The sequence below is a fragment of the Oncorhynchus mykiss genome, chromosome 23, assembly GCF_057628025.1.
Source record: "Oncorhynchus mykiss isolate SJ-2025 chromosome 23, ASM5762802v1, whole genome shotgun sequence".
Taxonomy (NCBI): domain Eukaryota; kingdom Metazoa; phylum Chordata; class Actinopteri; order Salmoniformes; family Salmonidae; genus Oncorhynchus; species Oncorhynchus mykiss.
This window is the reverse complement of record NC_143044.1, coordinates 27,240,369-27,266,347: the sequence shown is the minus strand read 5'-3', so window position 1 is coordinate 27,266,347 and position 25,979 is coordinate 27,240,369. Positions and strand designations below refer to the sequence as shown.

General features: G+C 41.6%; 1 protein-coding gene across 2 annotated transcripts; it reads left to right on the top strand.

Moving 5' to 3' along the window:
* The first annotated feature begins 12,465 nt into the window (after nt 1-12,465).
* Nucleotides 12,466-24,495, top strand: LOC110502666 (phosphatidylinositol 4-kinase type 2-alpha). 2 transcript variants are annotated; one of them, XM_036960375.2, is made up of 9 exons: nt 12,466-12,959; nt 18,576-18,776; nt 19,226-19,357; nt 19,853-20,006; nt 20,162-20,223; nt 20,352-20,451; nt 20,541-20,674; nt 22,455-22,514; nt 22,724-24,495. In XM_036960375.2, exons 1-9 carry the CDS (start codon nt 12,636-12,638, stop codon nt 22,883-22,885), a joined length of 1,329 nt encoding a protein of 442 aa, XP_036816270.1. In that variant the 5' UTR covers nt 12,466-12,635; the 3' UTR covers nt 22,886-24,495. The 2 variants fall into 2 exon arrangements, with proteins under 2 accessions (XP_036816270.1, XP_036816271.1); XM_036960376.2 differs by having other exon boundaries at nt 12,513-12,959; nt 18,579-18,776.
* Nucleotides 24,496-25,979: the final 1,484 nt, after the last annotated feature.

The following is a 25,979-nucleotide window of genomic DNA, read 5'->3' as shown; positions in this document are numbered from 1 at the left end:
AATACACTATGAAACAAAGACAATTGACAAAAAGAATGACAGTAAAAAGCTTTTGAGCACCTTAAATTAACTTTTGGGCAAAAAGGCAAACTCCACTCCATCATTCATTGAATGACATCTCCAATCTAAAATCAAATCTAGAGTCGGCTTTCTATTCCGCAACAATGCCTCCTTCACTCACGCCGCCAAACTTACCCTAGTAAGACTGACTATCCTACCGATCCTCGACTTAGGCGATGTCATCTACAAAATAGCTTCCAATACTCTACTCAGCAAACTGGATGCAGTTTATCACAGTGCCATTTGTTACTAAAGCACCTTATACCACCCACCACTGCGACCTGTATGCTCTAGTCGGCTAGTCCTCGCTACATATTCGTCGCCAGACCCACTGGCTCCAGGTCATCTACAAGTCCATGCTAGGTAAAGCTCCGCCTTATCTCAGTTCACTGGTCACGATGGCAACACCCACCTGTAGCACACACTCCAGCAGGTGTATCTCACTGACCATCCCTAAAGCCAACACCTCATTTGGCCCCCTTTCCTTCCAGTTCTCTGCTGCCTGTGACTGGAACAAATTGCAAAAATCGCTGAAGTTGGAGACTTTTATCTCCCTCACCAACTTTAAACATCTGCTATCTGAGCAGCTAACCGATCGCTGCAGCTGTACATAGTCCATCGGTAAATAGCCCACCCAATTTACCTACCTCATCCCCATACTGTTTTTGTTGATTTACTTTTCTGCTCTTTTGCACACCAGTATCTCTACCTGCACATGACCATTTGATAATTTATCACTCCAGTGTTAATCTGCTAAATTGTAATTATTCGCCTACCTCCTCATGCCTTTTGCACACAATGTATATAGACTCTTTTTTTTTCTACTGTGTTATTGACTCGTTTATTGTTTACTCCATGTGTAACTTTGTGTTGTTGTCTGTTCACACTGCTATGCTTTATCTTGGCCAGGTCGCAGTTGTAAATGAGAACTTGTTCTCAACTAGCCTACCTGGTTAAATAAAGGTGAAATAAAAAATAAATAAAAAATACGATGGCTCATTCATCACAAAACCAACTGATATTGCCTACTACTTTCATTGTTTTTTCATTGGCAAGATTAGCAAATTTAGCAACAAATGCTTACACTACACATCTAAGTATTTCTAAACAAATTATGAAAGACAAGCATTGTAATTTTGAATTCCATAAAGTAAGTGTGGAAGAGGTGAAAAAATATTGTTGCCTATCAACAATAACAAGCCACCTGGGTCTGACAACTTGGATGGAAAATTACTGAGGATAATAGTGGACGATATTGCCATTCCTATTTGCCACATATTCCATTTAAGTCCACTAGAAAGTGTGTGCCCTTAGGCCTGTTGGGAAGCTAAAGTTATTCCCCTACCTAAGGATAGTAAAGCCCCCTTTACTGGCTCAAATAGCCGACCAATCAGCCTGTTACCGACCCTTTGTAAACTTTTGAAAAAAATGTGTTTGACCAGATACAATGCTATTTTACAGGAAACAAATTGACAACAGAAGGACATTCAACAACCACATCACTTACACAAATGATTGATGATTTGCTGAGAGAAACTGATGATAAAAAGATTGTGGGGGCTGTTAGACTTCAGTGCGGCTTTTGACATTAGCGATCATAGTCTGTTGCTGTAAAAACGTATGTGTTATGGCTTTACACCCCCCTGCTATACTGTGGATAAAGAGTTATCTGTCTAACATAACACAGAGGGGGTTCTTTAATGGAATCCTCTCCAACAATCAGGAATTCCCCAGGGCAGCTGTCTAGGCCCCTTACTTTTTTCAAACTTTACTAACGACATGCCACAAGCTTTAAGTAAAGCCAGAGTGTCTATCAACTACCACAGTGACTGAAATGACTGCAACACTTAACAAATAGTTTCAGAATAGGTGGCAAGGAATCAGTTAATCCTAAATATTAAAAAATAACGAAAAGCATTGTATTTGGGACATATCATTCACTAAACCCTAAATATCAACAAAATCTTGTAATAAATAATGTGTTAATTGAGCAAGTTGAGAAGACTAAACTGCTTGGAGTAACCCTGGATTATAAACTGTCATGGTCAAAACGTATTGATACAACAGTAGCTAGGATGGGGAGGTCTGTCCATAATAAAGTGTTGCTCTACATTCTTAACAGCACTATCAACAAGGCAAGTCCTACAGGCCCTAGTTTTGTCGCAACTGGACTACTGTTCAGTTGTGTGATCAGGTGCCACAAACTGGAAAATTGCAATTGGCTCAGAACAGGGCAGCACGGCTGGCCCTTGGATGCACACAGAATAGAACATGAATAATATGCATGCCAATCTCTCCTGGCTCAAAGTGGAGGAGAGATTGACTTCATCATTACTTATATTTGTGAAAGGTATTGATACAGTGCCTTGCGAAAGTATTCGGCCCCCTTGAACTTTGCGACCTTTTGCCACATTTCAGGCTTCAAACATAAAGATATAAAACTGTATTTTTTTGTGAAGAATCAACAACAAGTGGGACACAATCATGAAGTGGAACGACATTTATTGGATATTTCAAACTTTTTTAACAAATCAAAAACTGAAAAACTGGGCGTGCAAAATTATTCAGCCCCTTTACTTTCAGTGCAGCAAACTCTCTCCAGAAGTTCAGTGAGGATCTCTGAATGATCCAATGTTGACCTAAATGACTAATGATGATAAATACAATCCACCTGTGTGTAATCAAGTCTCCGTATAAATGCACCTGCACTGTGATAGTCTCAGAGGTCCGTCAAAAGCGCAGAGAGCATCATGAAGAACAAGGAACACACCAGGCAGGTCCGAGATACTGTTGTGAAGAAGTTTAAAGCCGGATTTGGATACAAAAAGATTTCCCAAGCTTTAAACATCCCAAGGAGCACTGTGCAAGCGATAATATTGAAATGGAAGGAGTATCAGACCACTGCAAATCTACCAAGACCTGGCCGTCCCTCTAAACTTTCAGCTCATACAAGGAGAAGACTGATCAGAGATGCAGCCAAGAGGCCCATGATCACTCTGGATGAACTGCAGAGATCTACAGCTGAGGTGGGAGACTCTGTCCATTGGACAACAATCAACAAGTATATTGCACAAATCTGGCCTTTATGGAAGAGTGGCAAGAAGAAAGCCATTTCTTAAAGATATCCATAAAAAGTGTTGTTTAAAGTTTGCCACAAGCCACCTGGGAGACACACCAAACATGTGGAAGAAGGTGCTCTGGTCAGATGAAACCAAAATGGAACTTTTTGGCAACAATGCAAAACGTTATGTTTGGCGTAAAAGCAACACAGCTCATCACCCTCAACACACCATCCCCACTGTCAAACATGGTGGTGGCAGCATCATGGTTTGGGCCTGCTTTTCTTCAGCAGGGACAGGGAAGATGGTTAAAATTGATGGGAAGATGGATGGAGCCAAATACAGGACCATTCTGGAAGAAAACCTGATGGAGTCTGCAAAAGACCTGAGACTGGGACGGAGATTTGTCTTCCAACAAGACAATGATCCAAAACATAAAGCAAAATCTACAATGGAATGGTTCAAAAATAAACATATCCAGGTGTTAGAATGGCCAAGTCAAAGTCCAGACCTGAATCCAATCGAGAATCTGTGGAAAGAACTGAAAACTGCTGTTCACAAATGCTCTCCATCCAACCTCACTGAGCTCGAGCTGTTTTGCAAGGAGGAATGGGCAAAAATGTTAGTCTCTCGATGTGCAAAACTGATAGAGACATACCCCAAGCGACTTGCAGCTGTAATCGCAGCAAAAGGTGGCGCTACAAAGTATTAACTTAAGGGGGCTGAATAATTTTGCACGCCCAATTTTTCAGTTTTTGATTTGTTAAAAAAGTTTGAAATATCCAATAAATGTCGTTCCACTTCATGATTGTGTCCCACTTGTTGTTGATTCTTCACAAAAAAATACAGTTTTATATTTCTATGTTTGAAGCCTGAAATGTGGCAAAAGGTCGCAAAGTTCAAGGGGGCCGAATACTTTCGCAAGGCACTGTATGTTGAATGCACTGAGCTGTTTGTTTGAACTACTGGTACACAGCTCGGACACCGATGCATACCCACAAGACATGCCACCAGAGGTCTCATCAGTCCTCCAGAACAGACAATGGGAGGCGCACAGTACAACATAGGGCCACGACTACATGGAACTCTATTCCACATCAAGTAAACTCATGCAAGCAGTAAAAATTGATTTTAAAAAAATTATAAAAACACACCTTATGTAACAGCGGGGACTGTGAAGCAATAGAAAAACATACAGTGGGGCAAAAAACGTATTTAGTCAACCTTCAATTGTGCAAGTTCTCCCACTTAAAAAGATGAGAGAGGCCTGTAATTTTCATAATATGTACACTTCAACTATGACAGACAAAATGAGGGGAGAAAATCCAGAAAATCAAATTGTAGGATTTTTTATGAATTTATTTGCAAATTATGGTGGAAAATAAGTATTTGGTCACCTACAAACAAGCAAGATTTCTGGCTCTCACAGACCTGTAACTTCTTCTTTGAGAGGCTCCCCTGTCCTCCACTCGTTACCTGTATTAATGGCACCTGTTTGAACTTGTTATCAGTATAAAAGACACCTGTCCACAACCTCAAACAGTCACACTCCAAACTCCACTATGGCCAAGACCAAAGAGCTGTCAAAGGACACCAGAAACAAAATTGTAGACCTGCACCAGGCTGGGAAGACTGAATCTGCAATAGGTAAGCAGCTTGGTTTGAAGAAATCAACTGTGGGAGCAATTATTAGGAAATGGAAGACATACAAGACCACTGATAATCTCCCTCGATCTGGGGCTCCACGCAAGATCTCACACGTGGGGTCAAAATGATCACAAGAACGGTGAGCAAAAATCCCAGAACCACACGGGGGGACCTAGTGAGTGACCTGCAGAGAGCTGGGACCAAAGTAACAAAGCCTACCATCAGTAACACACTACGCCGCCAGGGACTCAAATCCTGCAGTGCCAGACGTGTCCCCCTGCTTAAGCCAGTACATGTCCAGGCTCGTCTGAAGTTTTATAGAGAGCATTTGGATGATCCAGAAGAAGATGGGGAGAATGTCATATGGTCAGATGAAACCAAAATATAACTTTTTGGTAAAAACTCAACTCGTCGTGTTTGGAGGACAAAGAATGCTGAGTTGCATCCAAAGAACACCATACCTACTGTGAAGCATGGGGGTGGAAACATCATGCTTTGGAGCTGTTTTTCTGCAAAGGGACCAGGACGACTGATCAATGTAAAGGAAAGAATGAATGGGGCCAAGTAAAGTGAGATTTTGAGTGAAAACCTCCTTCCATCAGCAAGGGCATTGAAGATGAAACGTGGCTGGGTCTTTCAGCATGACAATGATCCCAAACACACCGCCCGGGCAACGAAGGAGTGGCTTCGTAAGAAGCATTTCAAGGTCCTGGAGTGGCCTAGCCAGTCTCCAGATCTCAACCCCATAGAAAATCTTTGGAGGGAGTTGAAAGTCTGTGTTGCCCAGCAACAGCCCCAAAACATCACTGCTCTAGAGGAGATCTGCATGGAGGAATGGGCCAAAATACCAGCAACAGTGTGTGAAAACCTTGTGAAGACTTACAGAAAACGTTTGACCTCTGTCATTGCCAACAAAGGGTATATAACAAAGCATTGAGATAAACTTTTGTTATTGACCAAATACTTATTTTCCACCATAATTTGGAAATAAATTCATTAAAAATCCTACAATGTGATTTTCTGGATTTTCTTTCTTATTTTGTCTGTCATAGTTGAAGTGTACCTATGATGAAAATTATAGGCATCTCTCATCTTTTTAGGTGGGAGTACTTGCACAATTGGTGGCTGACTAAATACTTTTTTGCCCCACTGTAGCCACACACACATCAAATCAAACTCTATTTGTCACATGCCCCAAAAACAACAAGTGTTACCGTTACCTTACCGTGAAATGCTTACTTACAAGCCCTTAAGCAACAAGAAGAATTAAGAAAATATTCAACAAATAAACTAAAGTAAAAAATAAAATAAAATAATAAAAAGTAACACAATAATGAGGCTATATACATGGGGTACCGGTTAGTTGAGGTAATTTGTACATGTAGGTAGGGGTGAGGTGACTATGCATAGATAATAAACGGCGAGTAGCAGCAGTGTACAAAACAAATGGAGGGGGGGTCAATGTAATAGTCTGGTGGCCATTTTATTAAATGTTCAGCAGTCTTTTGGCTTGGGGGTAGAAGCAGTTAAGAAGCCTTTTGGTCCTAGACTTGAAAGCGGCAGCTCTAGCCTTTACCTCGATTCAGATGTTTCCTATAATCCAAGGCTTCTGGTTGGGATATGTACTGTTGTGTCTGGACTATAGTCAAATATGAAGACCGTTATTTTTTCAAATCAATTCTCTTGGTGTAATTATTATTACCAATTAAACTAATAATGTAAACTTTAATTAACTAGGAAGTCAGGGCACCATGAAAAAAATGTTTATAGTCTCTATTACCCGAATTGACTCTTCAGATATTTTCATATCTTATCGATACAGTCTTCTATTAATGATTATTAATCTTTACCTTCTGTTAGTCTCATTCCAAACGTAAAATTATTGGTCATCTGCACGAACCCTAGCATAAATTATGAATCAGCGAAATACAAATTGGCTTAATTATTTATTTACTAACTAACTTAGTCAATCACAGAAATACATAACAAACAAACAGTAGATATTGGTTACTAACACAATGCATTGATAACATGATAGAAAAGTCCCTAGTGGGCTAAGCTGATATGACGGCTTGGTAGACAAAGGAAAGGGGTGGCAACTGAGAAAGAGCGGGAGAACAAAATGGATAACTACACTCATAGAAATTGCTAATACTTCACATGAACGATTGCTCATTCAAAAATAAAATGCAATTTACATATTTAGAGTCGCGTTTAGTGGACATATTCCCCACGGTGGAGTGGTAGTGCCATTCCTGTTCAAGGTGAAAGCAGATCTACTTTTCAGATTTTGAGTGGGCTTGGCATTAATGAAGCTTTTGGCCTTTTTCTTCGCAACCTTTCTATCAGAGTCTATAGACAAAGTCTGTGGGCTTGTTTCTTGATCAAGCGGGCCCTGGATAGGGTCTTGAGTGAGAGCGGGAGAAATTAGATTTTTAACTTCCTTGCTAATGGTGTTAATTCCTGCCGACCTGGTGTCCGGCAATTTCCTGTTTAGTTCTTGTGACTTTTCTTTTACCCTTTACTCAAATTGTTCTCGCTTAGGTTCTTCACCTAGTGGAACTTCCAGAGAACATTGGTCTACGTTTTGATCGTCCTTCAACCCTTTGTTACCCTTGTGCTCTAACACTTTTTGTGGGTTGGGTGCAGGAACGTAGCGAACAGGTCGATTGTAACGGTAGTTGTTTCGATGGCGAAGTACTTTACAGTTATTTCGACTGCGGTGGTTATTGGATTCATGGTTTTGTGGTAGAAACCGTTCTTGTGCGTTATCTCTCAACGCTCCAATACCTGATAATGCACCCTCTAACTGGAGTGAGTGCTCCTGGTCAAACTCGAGTGCTCCTGGTCAGGGCTCTAGGCATTGCAAGCTGTTGATGCCTCAAAAGCTGTGCTTGCAAGTTCTCTGAGTTGTAAGATAGGCAAGCCAACATGGGCTGTAAGGGCCCAAGTAGGTAATGAAGGTGGGATACATGTTCGACAGAAACATTTGTTTGAATGGTAACAGCTCTTCCATTCCTGTTTCAGTGAGTAGTGAGTAAGTTGAACGAAGCCTATGATAGTAAGCTTGTGCGTGTTCATTCCAAGCTTGTTTGACAGTGTTTGCCAGTGAGCTATTGTGTTTAGCAGAACCACTGAATTCTAATTTCAAAGCTGTGGCAAGTTTACCGTGGTCGTTTAGCACGTGTTGCTGTTATAGACGAATGGACCTCGTCACGTGTTTATTTGACGTTCGCTTCCATAGGTAAACCCTGTCAGAACCTGTAGTGTTCGGGTAGCCATCCAATGCGTCCTCTATGTTCCACTCAAAGGTGAGGAAATCTTTGACGAATTTGTCAAGGCGTTCCGCACCAAGTGGGCAGAGAGGGTTGGCTTCATCTTATGGGGAAATTGGGGCAAAAGGCCAAGAGGAGAAGCCGAGCTTTGGCTTTGTTGGCGAAGAGGTGCCATATTACTCAGTGCCGAATGGCCAAGTGGAGAAGACTGAGGGACACATGATGGAGGCAAAGTCTGAAACCTTCCATCTCTTCACTCCTTTGAGTACCGGGCTCTGGTTGCTTGGTTGGGTAGTCACGCTGTAGCGCGTAACATTTCTGGAATTCCACCAGATTGTACCTAAGGGTGGTATTCTGCTGCATTGTAGAGTAAACTTGAGAGCTTAGAATACTAATTTTGCACACGTGAGTGTTGCACTTGCTCCTTTCGGTCTCAAACTTATCTGTCATGGTTTGCAGAAAGAGGTCTTGAGTACAGAGCGTGAGATTCAGTGATGAGATTTCCTCTGCTTGCTTAGAAATCCATATTTCCATCCTCATCACCTGCGTTCTCTCATCATTCATTTGGTCAGCAACATCAATGAGTTCTGTTGATTTGTCATCCAACTTAGTCATTGTGTTCATTAACTGATCGTCTTTAGTCTGCAGCATTTGGAGTAGAACAAAACTGCCTGCATGTTATCAAATTGCGCGCTCCTGTTTGTAGATAACTCCACAGATTTATCTAGTTTGCTGTGGACTACATCGTATTTAGTTTTGGCTAAATCTAGTTGTTCCTGTAGACAATGATTTTGTTGAAGAGTTTGTGCTCGTTCATCGTCATGAGTATTTTCAATTACTTTTAATTGTTCCGATTTCAAACGCAGTTCCTTGGCGAGCAGAATGTTTTCATTTCCTGCTTTTGTCAATAGTTGCTTGGTTCTCTCCACCTGTCCCTTCATGTCAGCCATGTCTTGCACGTGCTTCAGTTGTGCATTGCGGTATTGTACCGATGCCAATCTTTGATGCCGATACATAAGGGCTGAAGTGGATAGAACCGTTGCAAAGCCTGCATTTGATGGTTGATTTTGGAGGTCGTTCGCAATTTCTGCTGTTTTTCCGCTAATGGCATAGTTAGGGTTGGTATCACTGCTGAGGTCAGAAATCAATCCTTTTATGGGTGGAGGTTCACTAATTAACGGAGGAGTGGGGACCACCCCCTCTGATAGCTTGCACATTATTTGAAAAATGTTCATTTTTTTCTCTAAAGTTTGGGTTGGGAATTCGTTGGAAGCTGCAAAGACAATTTTAATCTATTTATAGATGTTAATAAATCATCAGTACTGTATCAGTAATGTGGGAGTTGGAGGTGAATGAATTTGCAAAAGCAAATTGACTTGATTAATCAATGATAATGATTAATCATACCTGTTTAGGCAACTGAACTTTAATTAACCTAAGAAGTTGGTTCATCTAAGTTAATATGGGAAAGTTTAAAATGTCTCCTTTAATTGGAAGAACCTGAAAATGTATGTTCGACAATTTAACTTATTAAATTGAATGAGACGATGATGTCCAATCAATTGAGATTGTCTGGATTATCATACGTGTAACCAGTAGAGCAAATGTTGGTACATTCACCACTAGGTTCAATTATCCATAACGCCAAAGCCACATGGGATTTCCGTGAAGGCGGTACTTCCTTCAGTACTGGGTAGTCCCAAAATAAGCTTTGCAAAAACAAATTTGACTGATTAATCAAAATTAAAGATAAATCAAACCTATATAGGCTATTTGGGATTTACACTTTAATGAACCTGAGAGAGTAGCTGTATCAACGTTAATGTGGAAGAGTTTAAATGGTCTCATTTGTAGAAACCAATCAATTTGGAAATGATTTAAAATGTCCATTTGAAAAAGTTAAGCAATTTTAATTTCTTAGTTAAATTGAATGAGACCGATATCCAATCAGTGTAGTTTGGCTGGATATCAGAAGAGTAACCATTTGTTAGCACTGTAGGACAACGGTGGACCTCAATGGAATATATATATTTTTTAATCGATTCTGTTACACCAGGGATCACTTATCCCTGAGGGCTGAAACCACATGGGATTCCCGCGAAGGGGGAACTTTCATCAATACTGGTCAGTAATGTAGGAGTTGGATTAATGCTTGCAAACACAAATGTAATTGATTAATCAGTGTTAATGATAAATCAAACCTGTATAGGCTATTTGGGAATTCAACTTTAATTAACCTGACAGCATTGTTGATCTAGGTTCATGTAGAAACTAATCACTTTGGATATTATCTAAAAGATCCACCTGAAAAGATTTGTTAGGCAATTTTAACTTTAGTTAAAATTGAATGAGACATATCCAAACAGTTTAAAGTCAGTACCCCATTTCAATACACGTGAGCATATGGTCGATATCACATAGAACTAATTATTTTAAAATGAATATTACTGGTGATTCTTCACCACCAGGAGTCAGTGATTGCAAAAAGCTGAAATCAAACAGAAATACAGAGGGCGGGACTTCCGTCGCCCAAGACGGAGGAATTTCAACATGAAACAGGAAAAACAAAATGGCTGCTCAACTTGTTAGTTCTAGCATCTCGTGCAAGCGAGTCCTACTTTGTACACTTTCAAGCATAACATAGGATCCCCTTAAACAAGGGAACGGTTTTACTAGAAACGTCTTACATTCAACCCTTTCTCAGCGATTTTCTTTGCTAGCCCTAAGTTACCGGAACTCGCAGTAATTTTAGGATAAAGATACGCCTGTGCCCTACCCACACTACTGAAAACGCAGGGGACCGAGAATTATTGCTTGGTCTGCTAATATGTCCTCAAAATTCAATCGGCTGCCTCTTTGTCCTCGCTCGAGAAATAAATAATGACCGAGTCTACCCGGTTCTGAAACACGAGAGACAGAAACATGTATATTTGTCAAATTTCTATATAGCTGTATCATTATCCAAGTACTAGAAATTGAATCACTACTTTACAACTCATAAGCCACCCGGACTTCATCAGATACACGACACCGGGACAACTATGGGCAACACACACACCAAACGGCTCTATTAGTATCTAACGCAGTCTGTTTGTACAGTGATCTGTTTGCACAGTTTATATATATATACTTAATGCGCCATCTAATGTAAATGTACACTCAGTCATGAAGAGGGCACGATACGTGCATACAAACACACAATAACATATGCACTATACACACACGTACACATGGATTTTGTGTTGTAGAAATATGGTAGTAGTTTAGGGGCCAGAGGGTACACACTTAATATGTTGTGAAATCTGTTAATGTATTGTAATGTTTTAGCAGCAGCTAATAGGGATCAATAATGAATACAAACAGTCCCCTCACCCTATCACCAACCACCATCGCCTGTCCAATCCCCCTCCAGCAGAGGTGGGACTCAAGCTCCTTCACCACCTTTAAATACCCCCACCAGTCACTAATCAGTGTGCCAGACCTCACTGTTTCAGTTTGTAAGTGTTTTGTTACAAGACACTTTTTTCTCTTGTAAACCTTCCCTTTGTGTATTTTGGATGTTTATGACCAAGTTTGTTTTTATTTCTTCTTTTATATGACCAATTGAAGAACATTTACTTCATGCTTTTCTTTTAATCATGTTTAAACCTGTAGCCTAAGGTTTTTTCAATGTAATATTATTGAGATTCATGAGTATATTTGTGGATCTGCACTTGATTTATATGAAATCACTAACATGTATGTTTTTGTTTCCTAGTTAACCATCAATCCTTACATCCTGAACCTTGTCATCATTATCTTCAACAATTAAACTGAAATAATAAACCAGATGGATTTATTATTTGAACTGCTAACCACCATCTGTGTTTGAATGGTCACTCCACCACAATAGCCTTAACTCAAACCAACAGCTACAGCAAGATAGTATTTTGACCACAACCCTGATCAGTTTTCACAGGCTGTAAAAGTTCAGTATTACCCGATTCCCCCCTCCCAACCACATTTCAACATAGTTGGTCCATAACCACATACAACTGGGATAAATCCATTTAAACTCCCCTCCAACTGGCAATTACTAGTGGAGGGGTCAAGCCTGAGCTCTAACCTCTCACACATGCTGACCTCTGAGGTCAACTACTAAGGAAATGACCTCATAACAGCATTTTCGGCAGTTAATTGCAACTACAAAACATTATTTATAAAAATATATTATTATGGTTTTTGAACGCTTTGTTTACAAGCATGAAAGCTGCACTTGCAGTTTGTGGTTGACGCAGCGTTTCATAACGAGTTGATAACAAGTGAATGCATCCAACTGGTATTTAAGCCTTCACAACTGGTAATTGCCGCCTTCTCACTTGCTTATAAATGCAGCATTAGACATCTAGGAGGTTGGGCAGGGAAAGCGCCAATCGCGAGTCTCTATTCCAAGTGGGCGTGTTTTTACGCGGAAAGACGACACTGTTTTGTTTGAAAGCTTGCGGTAGGCCAGAATCAGCAGCGTTGAGACAACAGCGTAGAAATAACTCGTCTGAGTCCCGGCTCTTATCTGTCCATTCGCCGACGCTTGTTATACCCCACATCCCACTTTGGGATGGACGAAACGAGCCCCCTTGTCTCCCCTCTCCAGGACTCCATAGATTACAACTACTGCCAGAGCGAAGCCACCAATCCGAGAACGCCGGGTTCTGTTGTGCGAGTGTCGGCTGGGAGCCCGGGACGCAGCCGTGAGAGACAGCCGCTTCTGGACCGGGACAGAGGGAATTCGCCGCGGGATCCACACAGGAATGAGTTTCCGGACGACCCGGAGTTTAGGGAGATCGTGAGGAAAGCAGAACAAGCCATAGAAGAAGAAATATTTCCAGAGAGGATCTGCCAAGGATCCAGTGGTAGCTACTTCGTCAAAGACTCTCAAGGGGTGAGACAGACAAGCTTCTAGCTACTATGGTCTTTATTTCTAGAGGGGCAGAGGGAGAGATGTAAAAAAATACAGTCCGATAAACAGGGAGGGAGACGAATAGGGAGAGGATGCCATCTCTTATGTTTGAAAATGTCCTTTGTTTTCAAGTAAATCATATAATTCAGTTTCATGCAGCAACAACATCACATGATTTTGCTTACTGTCTGTCTGCTCTGGCAACCTGCTGTTGCTGATTCTAGCCCTGACTGTGCAGTGATGTCATCATGTTCTGTATTGAGTTCCAGCATGTATCTGCAGTGTTGATTTTTGAGTTGAACATTTTTCACATTGTGGCTTGTTTCTAGCCATGGTAGACCTTGTCGTATAGTAGATCGGTGTGTTCTCATGTTGTGCACAAATATGTTTACATTTCTGTTAGTGAGCATTTCTCCTTTGCCAAGATAATCCATCCACCTGACAGGTGTGGCATATCAAGAAGCTGATTCAACAGCATGATCATTACACCGGTGCACTTTGTGCTGGGGACAATAAAAGGCCACTCTAAACTGCAGTTTTGTCACACAACGCCACAAATGTCACAAGTTTTGAGGGAGTGTGCAATTGGCATGCTGACTGCAGTTATGTCCACCAGAGTTGTTGCCAGAATTTAATGTTAATTTCTCTACCATAAGCCGCCTTCAATGTGTCATTTTAGAGAATTTGGCAGTACGTCCACCTGGCCCCACAAACACAGACCACGTGTAACCACGCCATCCCAGGACCTCCACATCCAGCATCTTTACCTGCGGGATTGTCTGAGACCAGCCACCCAGACAGCTGATGGAACTGGCTGTGCACAATCAAAGAGTTTCTGCACAAACTGTCAGAAACAGTCTCGGGGAAGATCATCCGTGTGCTCGTCGTCCTCATCAGGGTCTGCAGTTCAACATCGTATCTGACTTCAGTGGGCAAATGCTCACCTTCGATGGCCACTGGCGAGCTTGAGAAGTGTGATCTTCACCGATAAATCCTGGTTTCAACTGTACTGGGCAGATGGCATATGCATGACGTTGTGTGGGCGAGTGGTTTCCTGATGTCAACGTTGTGAACAGTGGTGGTGGTGTTATGGTATGAGCAGGAATAAGCTATAGACAATTAACACAATTGCATTTTATCGATGGTAATTTGAATGCACAGAGATACCGTGATGAGATTCTGAGGCCCATTGTCGTGCCATTCATCACCTCATGTTTCAGCTTGACAATGCAGAGCCCCATGTCACTGTACACAATTGCTGGAGGCTGAAAAAGTACCAGTTCTTTCATGGCCTGCATACTCACTAGACATGTTACCCGTAGAGCATGTTTGGGATGCTCTGGATCAACGTGTACTCCAGTGTGTTCCATTTCCCACCAATATCCAGCAACTTCACACAGCAATTGAAAAGGAGTGGGACAACATTCCACAGGCCACAATCAACAGCCTGATCAACTCTACGAGAAAGAGATGTGTTGCGCTGCATGAGGCAAATGGTCACACCAGATACTGACTGGTTTCCTAATCCACACCCCTATCTTTTTTTTAAGGTATCTGTGACCAACCAACGCATATCTGCATTCCCAGTCATGTGAAATCCATAGATTAGGGCCTGATTAATGTATTTACATTGACTGATTTCTTCATATGAACTGGAACTGTAAAATCTTTGTTTCTTGTTGCATTTTATATTTTTGTTCAGTGTAGTTCAACCATGCTAGGCTGGGGGTGTGACAAGGCGGCATCTCAAAGCCCAGGGTCATTGGCAGTCAGGCTAGGAAAAACAAATCTGTGGGCTGCCAGCCCTGCATAATGCATAGAATAGAAAGAAGTTGCCCCCAGACACTGGTCTAAGGATAGAGACATTGTAAGATCCTAGATGTGCCTTTGGGCAACTTCTAACTCAAGTGTGGTGCAAAGTGCACACAGGCCCAGTCTCTGAGATTAGCTGTCACTATCAGTTCTCAGGCATAAAACAATTGTAATTTGCTGCCATTCCTGTATTGAAAAGGTTGAGATATCCTGTTATACAGCTTGTTAGTTCCTTTTTAAATGAAGCAGGCTGGGAGAGAATTGTACAGACATTCTATGCATTGTTCACATGTAAGTGAGATCAACCCTAGACCTGTCAGTCTTTTTTTGAATCCATAGAAAATCAATTTAGCTTACTCTGTGTGTTTGGGTACCATGTAGGCAACTATCTGTGTGAAGATGTCGTAACTCAGGAGAGGTCATGTATTAGCAATCTGAATGGCTAAAGGTAGACGTCTCCATTTTCTCTCCAGAGGTATGCCTAGTAATAAGCATCCTCACACTCTCTGAAGATGGCCACTTAATTTCCATTTCCTAGCCTCTCTCTCTCTTCTCTCCACATGCTCAATTAACACAGTTCTGTTACTCTCCTATGGACCAGTGAACTATTAAAGGCAACAGATATAACCTTCTATCCAGGCACTGTCTCAGCCAAGGTTACATAGGCTGCGTTCCAGGGTGTCTTTACTGCAGTCATGGGACAAAACAATACCATGATTCTTTTGGGGGATTTTCACAAAATGTAATCCGAGGAAGGATTATTGACATTTGTATTTTACAGTATAATTGAGAAATAAATCATTTGGAATATTTTTGCATTTATCCAGGCGTCCTTTAACATTAATGTTTCCTCTGGGTAAATCCATTGGAATTCAATTACTTTTTGACAGCATTTTTTATTTATTTAGACAGAACTTTCCATACATGTTTTCCAATGGAAGAAGTAGTTAGAAAGTTATTGTTTGGGCCTGAATGCCAAAACATTAAAGTTGACCCATTTTGCATACCCCACCATAGCATGAGCATATGTGGACACCCCTTCAAATGAGTAGATTTGGCTATTTCAGCCACACCCTTTGCTGACAGGTGTATAAAATTGAACACACAGCCATGCAATCTCCATAGACAAACATTAGCAGTAGAATGGCCTTACTGAAGAGCTCAGTGACTTTCAACGTGGCACCATCAAAGGATGCAACCTTTCCAACAAGTTAGTTCATCAAATGTGTAAAGCTTGTCGCCATTGTACTCTGGAGCAGTGGAAACGTGTTCTCTGGAGTGATGAATCACGCTTCACCATCTGGCAGTCCGACAGAGGAATTTGGGTTTGGCGAATGCTACCTGCCCGACTGCATAGTGCCAACTGTAAAGTTTGGTGGAGGAGGAATAATGGTCTGGGGCTGTTTTTCATGGTTCGGGCCTGGCCCCTTAATTTCAGTGAAGGAAAATATTAACGCTACAGCATACATTGATATTCTAGACAATTCCGTGCTTCCAACTTTGTGGCAACAGTTTGGAAGGCCCGTTTCCTGTTTCAGCATGACAATGCCCCCCCCGTGCACTGAGAGGTCCATAGAGAAATTATTTGTCGATATTGTTGTGGAAGAAATTGACTGGCCTGCACAGAGCCTTGACTTCAACCCCATCGAACACCTTTGGGATGAATTGGAATGTCGACTGCGAGCCAGGGCTAATTGCCCAACAACAGTGCCCAACCTCACTGAAGCTCTTGTGGCTGAATGGATGCAAGTCCCCGTAGCATTGTTCCAACATCCAGTGGAAAGCCTTTCCAGAAGGGTGGAGACTGTTATCGCAGCAAAGGGGAGACCAACTCCGTATTAATGGCCATGATTTTAGGATGAGATGTTCGACGAGCAGGTGTCCACATACAACAGTGTTGTCAACAAAAGTTATTTCTTGAAAAAATCACAATGTCATTTTTAAACCTTCAATGATCTAAAAACACGTAACGTTTCTTCCATATTCGCATATGTTGTTGCTCAGACTCTATTTCACATCATCTGAGGTTTTTGTGTTGTGCCCGCCATCGGTTGAGACAGCATGCCACTGAAATGTCACCAACCCTGTATTCAATCATAGAAATATAGATTTCATAGACTGGACCTACCCCTTCAGAAGACTGAAATTTAGCTAGTACACCATTGACATTTAAAAAAAATTGAATTAAACATGTTTATCTATAATTACTACCACAAAGATGACCGCCAGTCCACCCTCTGTCGAATGTCAACTTAAATGGTCATGGAACGTTAACGGATTTGCGCTTTAACTCAGATTTTTTACTTTTTAAAATGTATGCCAAACAATAAACATTGATTCCCAAGTTTAACAAACCATACAAATATATGTACAAGGAATCTATTTGTCTAGACTGATTTTCGTATGAACTGTAATTCAGTCAAACTTTGAAATTGTTGCATGTAAATGGAAAGGTGGTAGGTGCCAGTATGAGCCGGGAGAAGTGACAGTAACTGGAAAGAGTGAGAGGGAGGGGTTGTCCAGACTGTTTTCAGTCTTGCTTTGACCACCAGACAAAATAAATAGAAAAAACAACATTATGAGCGGAACATAACAATATGCTTGTGGAAGGGAGGACTGTAGCAGGTGACCCAACTGTGATTTCCAAATCTGCCAAAACTCCAACTTCAATGATTTCATTCTCAGTTATGCTTTAAGATATATATGTCAACAATCCTTCCTCCAAAGGACCATTCTATGGATTAAATCTTGTTTATGAGGAATCACCCATATGAAGTGGAGGCGAGACGGACTGACACTTTTTCGTGTTGATGTAGCTCTGCCTGCTGCTACACAAATCAGTGTCACCCTCGGCCCAAGAGGGAATTTACTCTTTGTCTAATAGTTTAGCATCTCTGGAACCACAATGCCTTAACACTTATCCAGGTGTTGTGAGATCGGATCATCTGACACAGACAGCGAGACTACATTTAAGACTACCTGGAACGTGCCCATAGACTAAAAAGCTAGCCACAGTCTCTGTACTTAGCCTCCTGTGCTTCTCCTTCCACAGTCAATCATGTGAGGAATCTTAAGTTAATCTGATTGACTTTAATGGGTTGCGAAACCATTCTCATTCCAGCTCGTTAGCCCCAGCCTGCAGGTTCTGTTGTACCATGAATCAACCCTCTGATGGCAGATGTTGTGTGATGTCACTTCCTCTGACATCACCACTCACATTTGATGTATTAAGGACTGAGGGGACTGAGTCATGGTTAGAAGAATGACATGGTAGACATTGCCTGTAGGCACAGATCAAGGGTCAGATTTTCATTCCTTCACCGTAAACTTAACCATTTACAGGGAAAATGCTAAAAAAATCTTAAGATCAGTGTCTGTTTGATACTCTGGGTCATCAGCAGGCCTCAGGTAATCAGTGAAGCACAGGCAGTATTTTGATACCTAGGTTTCTATCAAGCAAATGCTTTGTTTATCATATGATCCTCCTGAGCAGTCTTTGTACACAGTAATAGTGTGCCTGAACCAACATTAGATTGTCGTGAAGATTTGGGTTAATCTAAAAATAGTAGATGAGTGAGCCACTGTGCTCTGTCCAACTTTGTACTGCTGTAAAACTGTAGTATGGTTTCAGATGAGATTGTCTTTTATTGTGCAAAAAAATCTAATTTTTCATAGCTATAGGATAATGTTAGGTGCGTTTTACACTCTCTCTCTCTTTTACGCTACAAATAAAGAATATTAATTGCGTGTAACAAATACCAGTAATAATAATCTGTCTGTGTGTAGAAGGTCATTGGTGTGTTCAAGCCTAAGACTGAGGAGCCGTACGGTCAGCTGAACCCAAAGTGGACCAAGTGGCTCCAGAAGTTGTGTTGTCCCTGTTGCTTCGGACGGGACTGTCTGGTCCTGAACCAGGGCTATCTGTCTGAGGCCGGAGCCAGTCTGGTCGACCAAAAACTAGAGCTCAATATCGTGCCCCGGACCAAGGTAAGAAGGGTTACAGGCAGACAGAGCTGGGATGATAAACCGACAATTATCAACACCGAACAAACCAACAATTTATCAATGATAACATAGTCAAGTAGCCTTGACTAGAGGAATGTAAAGTTTGAAATGAAGTATGCCTAGGTTTGCTCATATGGGTTATTGCTCACAGGACAATAATACCATTCAAAGTAGTAGGAATAGTTTTAAGGGTAATATAAACAAGTAACTGGTGCTTATTCATTTCATAAGTATCGTTCAATGTATCGTTATCTTGATAATTCAGGCAATTTATTGTGATATTAATTTTTGTCCATATCGCCCAGTTCTAGCAGACACACACACACACACACAAGGGTATGCACTGATAATTGACTGATCTCTCTGACTCTTATCTCTACCACCTCCCTCTCACCACCATCTCTTTCTCTCTCTCTCTCTCTCTTTTCTAGGTGGTGTACCTGGCCAGTGATACGTTTAACTACAATGCTATAGACCGAGTCAAGTCTCGGGGAAAGAGGCTAGCTCTGGAGAAAGTTCCCAAAGTGGGACAGCGCTTCCACAGAATAGGCCTCCCTCCTAAGGTAGGTACACCTTCTGTCTAGGGTTCAGAACCTACAACTGGGTCCTGTTCATTAGGCATGAAACTGGAGAAAGCAGTCCGAAACAGTAAAGTACTACCTGAACTTGTCCAATAAGAAACACTCATTTAGTTTTCCATTGTACAATGTTTATAAATGTTTTGCTACAGTGTTTTAATGAACACGACCATGTAATAGGGTGATTTCTGTCTCTGCTTTAAAGTTTAGACAGCACTTCATGCCTCCTGTAGTGTTGACTAATTCAACCAATCAACGGCTCAACGGCTAATTGAATCAGGTGTGTTAGTGCTGGACTAGAAAAAAAAGCCTGCACCCTCCATGGGTCCCTAGGACCAGAGTTGAAGAACACTGCCCTGAAAGTAAATACTATTGTAACACTTAAACCCTGCAGGTGTAATAATTTAAAACTTCTTATAAGCATGTATGATCCTTTATAATGTCTTAGAATCATGCTTATACATAATACATTCCACACAGGTGGGATCATTCCAGTTGTTTGTGGAGGGCTACAAAGATGCAGACTATTGGCTGAGACGGTTTGAGGTGGAGCCTCTTCCAGAGAACACCAATCGGCAGCTGCAACTTCAGTTTGAGAGACTGGTGGTCCTCGATTACATAATCAGGAACACAGGTGTGTGTTTGTGTGATTCGCGTGTGCGTGCACAGAGGAACTGGTGATTCTGTATTTCATCATCAGGAACAAAGGCGTGTGTGTTTGTGGTGGGGAGGATGTATGACTGAATTTGATTTATTGTTGTTTAATGATGATGCTGTTGATGCTTGCAGATCGGGGGAACGACAACTGGCTGTTAAAATATGACTGTTCAATGGACACGGAAGGGAAACGGGTGAGTAGACGTATAAAACATTATTTAAACCTAGAGATTTAATCTGCCGCATTACTTTTATAGGAAATATATTTTTTTAAATGGTAAACTAGAACGTCACATTCATATCCTTCTGTCTGTTTGTGTAGGACACAGACTGGGTGGTGGTAAAGGAGCCTATCGTCAGACTGGCAGCCATAGACAACGGCTTGGCCTTCCCAATCAAACACCCTGACTCCTGGAGAGCCTGTGAGTCTCTCACTCTCTCACTCTCTCACACACACTCTCTTTCACACACACACTCACACACAAAACTACTTTATTCCTCCTCTGTGTAGATCCATTCTACTGGGTGTGGTTGTCCCAGGCTAAGGTTCCTTTCTCTCAGGAGATTAGGGACTTGGTTCTGCCCAAACTGGCTGACCCCAACTTCATCAAAGACCTGGAGGAAGACCTCTACGAACTCTTTAAGGTTAGCATGGGGTTTCATTTGCCTGGTCACAGATCTGTTTGTGCGGTTCTACCAATTCCTATGGACAACACAAACATACATTGGGGCAAAAAAGTATTTAGTCAGCCACCAATTGTGCAAGTTCTCCCATTTACAAAGATGAGGCCTGTAATTTTCATCATAGGTACACTTCAACTATGACAGACAAAATGAGAAAAAAAATCCAGTAAATCATATTGTAGGATTTTTAATGAATTTATTTGCAAATTATGGTGGAAAATAGGTATTTGGTCACCTACAAACAAGCAAGATTTCTGTCTCTCATAGACCTGTAACTTCTTCTTTAAGAGGCTACTTTGTCCTCCACTTGTTACCTGTATTAATGGCACCTGTTTGAACTTGTTATCAGTATAAAAGACACCTGTCCACAACCTCAAACAGTCACACTCCAAACTCCACTATGGCCAAGACCAAAGAGCTGTCAAAGGACACCAGAAACAAAATTGTAGACCTGCACCAGGCTGGGAAGACTGAATCTGCAATAGGTAAGCAGCTTGGTTTGAAGAAATCAACTGTGGGAGCAATTATTAGGAAATGGAAGACATACAAGACCACTGATAATCTCCCTCGATCTTGGGCTCCATGCAAGATCTCACCCGTGGGGCAAAAATCCCAGAACCACACGGGGGGACCTAGTGAATGACCTGCAGAGAGCTGGGACCAAAGTAACAAAGCCTACCATCAGTAACACACTACGCCACCAGGGACTCAAATCCTGCAGTGCCAGACGTTTCCCCCTGCTTAAGCCAGTACATGTCCAGGCCTGTCTGAAGTTTGCTAGAGAGCATTTGGATGATTCAGAAGAAGATTGGGAGAATGCCATATGGTCAGATGAAACCAAAATATAACTTTTTGGTAAAAACTCAACTCGTTGTGTTTGGAGGACAAAGAATGCTGAGTTGCATCCAAAGAACACCATACCTACTGTGAAGCATGGGGTGGAAACATCATGCTTTGGGGCTGTTTTTCTGCAAAGGGACCAGGACGACTGATCCGTGTAAAGGAAAGAATGAATGGGGCCATGTATCGTGAGATTTTGAGTGAAAACCTCCTTCCATCAGCAAGGGCATTGAAGATGAAACGTGGCTGGGTCTTTCAGCATGACAATGATCCCAAACACACTGTCCGGGCAATGAAGGAGTGGCTTCGTAAGAAGCATTTCAAGGTCCTGGAGTGGCCTAGCCAGTCTCCAGATCTCAACCCCATAGAAAATCTTTGGAGGGAGTTGAAAGTCTGTGTTGCCCAGCAACAGCCCCAAAACATCACTGCTCTAGAGGAGATCTGCATGGAGGAATGGGCCAAAATACCAGCAACAGTGTGTGAAAATCTTGTGAAGACTTACAGAAAACGTTTGACCTCTGTCATTGCCAACAAAGGGTATATAACAAAGTATTGAGAAACTTTTGTTATTGACCAAATACTTATTTTCCACCATAATTTGCAAATAAATTCATTAAAAATCCTACACTGTGATTTTATGGATTTTTTTTTCTTCTAATTTTGTCTGTCATAGTTGAAGTGTATCTGATGATAAATTACAGGCCTCATCTTTTTAAGTGGGAGAACTTGCACAATTGGTGGCTGACTAAATACTTTTTTCCCCCACTGTATCTGGGACCAAGGGTTTTTTTATGGCCTTTTAACGTCACAACAAAGTTTTATATTTTACTCTATTCTGTCATCCTCACAGCACTGAATGAATCATGCCAGCGTTATTGAAGTTGTTGTGTGTATCCTACAGAAGGATCCAGGTTTTGACAGAGGGCAGTTTCACAAACAGATAGCTGTGATGAGGGGACAGGTGAGTTGTTGGAGGAATACCTGGACAGTGTCAGTATTTGTCTTTATATTGTCAGACTGTTACCCTGAGTGTGTGAAATTGTACGTGTGGGCATGTGTGTATGCTAAGTTGTGCTGAAGCTCTGTATGTTTCTGTCACCAGAACTTGATTATGTAAGTCTGTCTGTTTGTGTAAACCTATGCTGAAACTCTGTATGTCTCTACCACCAGATCCTGAACCTGAGCCAGGCCTTGAAGGAGAGTAGGACCCCGCTACACCTGGTTCAGATGCCCCCAGTCATAGTGGAGACAGCCAGAGCACCACAGAGAGCCAACAGTGAGTCCTACACACAGAGCTTCCAGAGCAGGAAACCCTTCTTTACCTGGTGGTAGAGGAGAGGAGGCCAAGTAGAAGAGGAGGCAAGAGGGGGAGTGAAGGAGACTCAGGAGGGAGGAAGAATGAATATGGTAGGATCAGAAAGAGGAAGAGGGGGGGAGGAAGATGAGAAAGGGAGAATTGATAGGAGGAATGAACCAGATTGAGAGACTGAAGAGTAGAGAGACAAAGGCCAAGTAGAAGGTTATAAAATGAGAGAAAGAGGAGGAGAAGAGCTTCGTCCAAAAACCTCTGCCGTAGTCCTGTTTCATCAGCCTGTAAAGCTCTTCCCCTCTCCCGCTCCATAGCCAATAGGAAGCCAGGTATGTTTACACTTTCCCTGGAATCCATCACATTCACAGTTGTGCTTTAACTACAGACATTCACCAGAAAGATGGGAGGGTGGAGAAAGAGAGATGGAGGAGTTACATTGAGTAAAGAGATTAGTTTGTCTAGTGTCAATATTCAGAATGGGGAGGAAAAAAGAAAAAGAAGAGAAGTATGGTATATTAAGACAGTTGGGTAGCCCTACACTGGTAGCTGGCTGAAATATGATTATAGAGACCAAAAACTGTGAAAGGCTCCAACTATAGTAGAGGTTCCCAATTGATGGTTCTATGGTAGCATTCTCCTTCAGTGACATAATGTACAAAATGTCAATATATGGTAGTCCAATCAAATCCATCCAAGTGCACAGAAAACGTTTTTATCTAAGGCTAAACATTTCAGCCCCAACTCTTCATTTTCCTTACCAAGTTACAGATTTAGTAGCATCTCTTATGGAAGTACGGCATTACCATGGCTTGTAGCTAGCAAGCAGATAAGAAGTCAAGTGTCCTGACATTTGGTTTGCAAAATTCCAGTAACTTTCCCAAAATCCTAGGTTTTCCAGAAATCCTGGTTGGAGAATTACGGATTCCCTGCTTATGTCCTTCTGATTCCGGGATTCTTTCAACTTGAAAAACCTAAAGTTACAATAATTTTGCAACCCTGTGGTGTATGAATGCTGTGGTCAGACATTCAGCGTTTGTGGCCTTATTTTAATGAGTCTCTTTCTTTGATACAGTAGCCTGGTTGGACCAGACTGAACACTGCATTCACCATTGTCAACACTTCAGTGTTAAGTCTGGGTTAACCAAGCTGACTTTAGGGCCAGGTTATAGGTGGTACTCACGTTGTAGTCGATTAGGTTTGAACTGCAGACTGAACTGAGCCATGTTCATTAGGGTACACTGTAGCAGAAAAAAACGAAAAAATTCAAATAAGCCAGATCCTTCTAATTTCACTCCTTTTCTGGCACTTTTCTTCCATTTCATGCCTACTGAACATAACCCAGGCAACAGTACCTGATGTGTTATTGGCATGTGATGGCAGCCCTGTGGCACCACCTAGGGGAGGACTGCAATGTAGTCGGTCTCAAACACGCACATTGCCTGTATTGCTTGTTTCCCTACATCTCATTTTGTCTTTGTTACGTTGACATTTTTTGTATTTGTTTTTTTTAATTGATATTTCCTGCTGTAGCAACCAAACTGTTCTACTAATGTATTGTATTGACAATGCACTGTACAAATTGTATGTAATGTATTACAGAATGAAATACATAAAGAATTGTACTATTGCATTATCAGGGTCTCTTGTACTTTTCTTGTCTTGTAGGCTGCATCCTGATTTTCTACCCTTCTCCCAAATTGTGCAAGTAGTATGCACTTGCACACTTCATCACATGGATTTAACAATGGTGGAAACTCAATCCACACCAATCATATGCTTTCAAATCCAAAGAGGACGGAGAATTGGATGACAGACTTGGTTTAGTTTTTTTATTAAAACTTGAAAGGAATGTCGATCTTTAAAATGTTCTGCAAAATCCTTTCAATGTCCACAGAAGAAACCATTTATCATGAGTCAGTTCAGCGCACAGGAGGTTGGTGGCACCTTAATTGGGGAGGACGGGCTCATAGTAATGGTTGGAACGGAATTAATGGAATGCTATCAAACTCATGGATCGCAAGTGCTTGATACCACCTCATTCACTTCATTCCAGCCATTATTATGAGCTGTCCTCCACTCTGCAGCCTCCTGTGTCAGCGAGGCTTTACTGTACAACTGTATTCAGTGGTGTGAAACAGAAAGAACAGGGCTGTCACAATTTTCTATTTTATTGCTGTGTCTAGACAGGCAGCAACAACAAAAATATATTCACTAATTGGTCTTTTGACCAATCAGATCAGCTCTGAAAAAGATCTGATGTGGAAAGGGAGTTGCGGACAGCCCAGTACATCACTGGGGGGGGGTGAAAGGATGGCCCGGAACATTGTTATACTCCAGCCACCTCAGCCATAGACTGTTCTCTCTGCTTCTGCACGGCAAGCAGTACCGGAGCATCAAGTCTGACACCAACAACCTCCTGAAAAGCTTCTATCCCCCAAGCTATGAGACTGGTAAATAGCTAACAAAATGGCTACATGGACTATCTGCATTGACCCTTTTATTTTATAGTTTATTTTTGCTCTGTCTGTACGCATACTAACTCTATGCACACTCCAACACACACACTTAATTTGCTCACACACTCATACTGACTACACACACTCTAATAATCATCATCTACAGTGCATTCGGAAAGTTTTCAGACCCCTTCCCATTTTCCACATTTTGTTACGTTAGAGCCGTATTCTAAATTTGATGACATGCATTTTTTTCCTAGTTCTACAATCAATACTACATGACAAAGTGAAAATAGGTTTGTAGAATTTTAGCATATTTATTTAAAAAAAACATACATTTACATAAATATTCAGACCCTTTGCTATGAGACTTGAAATTGAGCTCAGGTGCATCCTGTTTCCATTGATCATCCTTGAGGTGTTTCTACAACTTGGAGTCCACCTGTGGTAAATTCAATTGATTGGACATGGTTTGGAAAGGCACACTTGTCTATATAAGGTCCCACAGTTGACAGTGCATGCCAGAGCAAAAACCAAGCCGTGAGGTCGAAGAAATTGTCTGTAGAGCTCCGAGACAGGATTGTGTCGAGGCACAGACCTGGGGAAGGGTACCACAACATTTGTGCAGCATTGCAGGTCCCCAAGAACGCAGTGGCTTCCT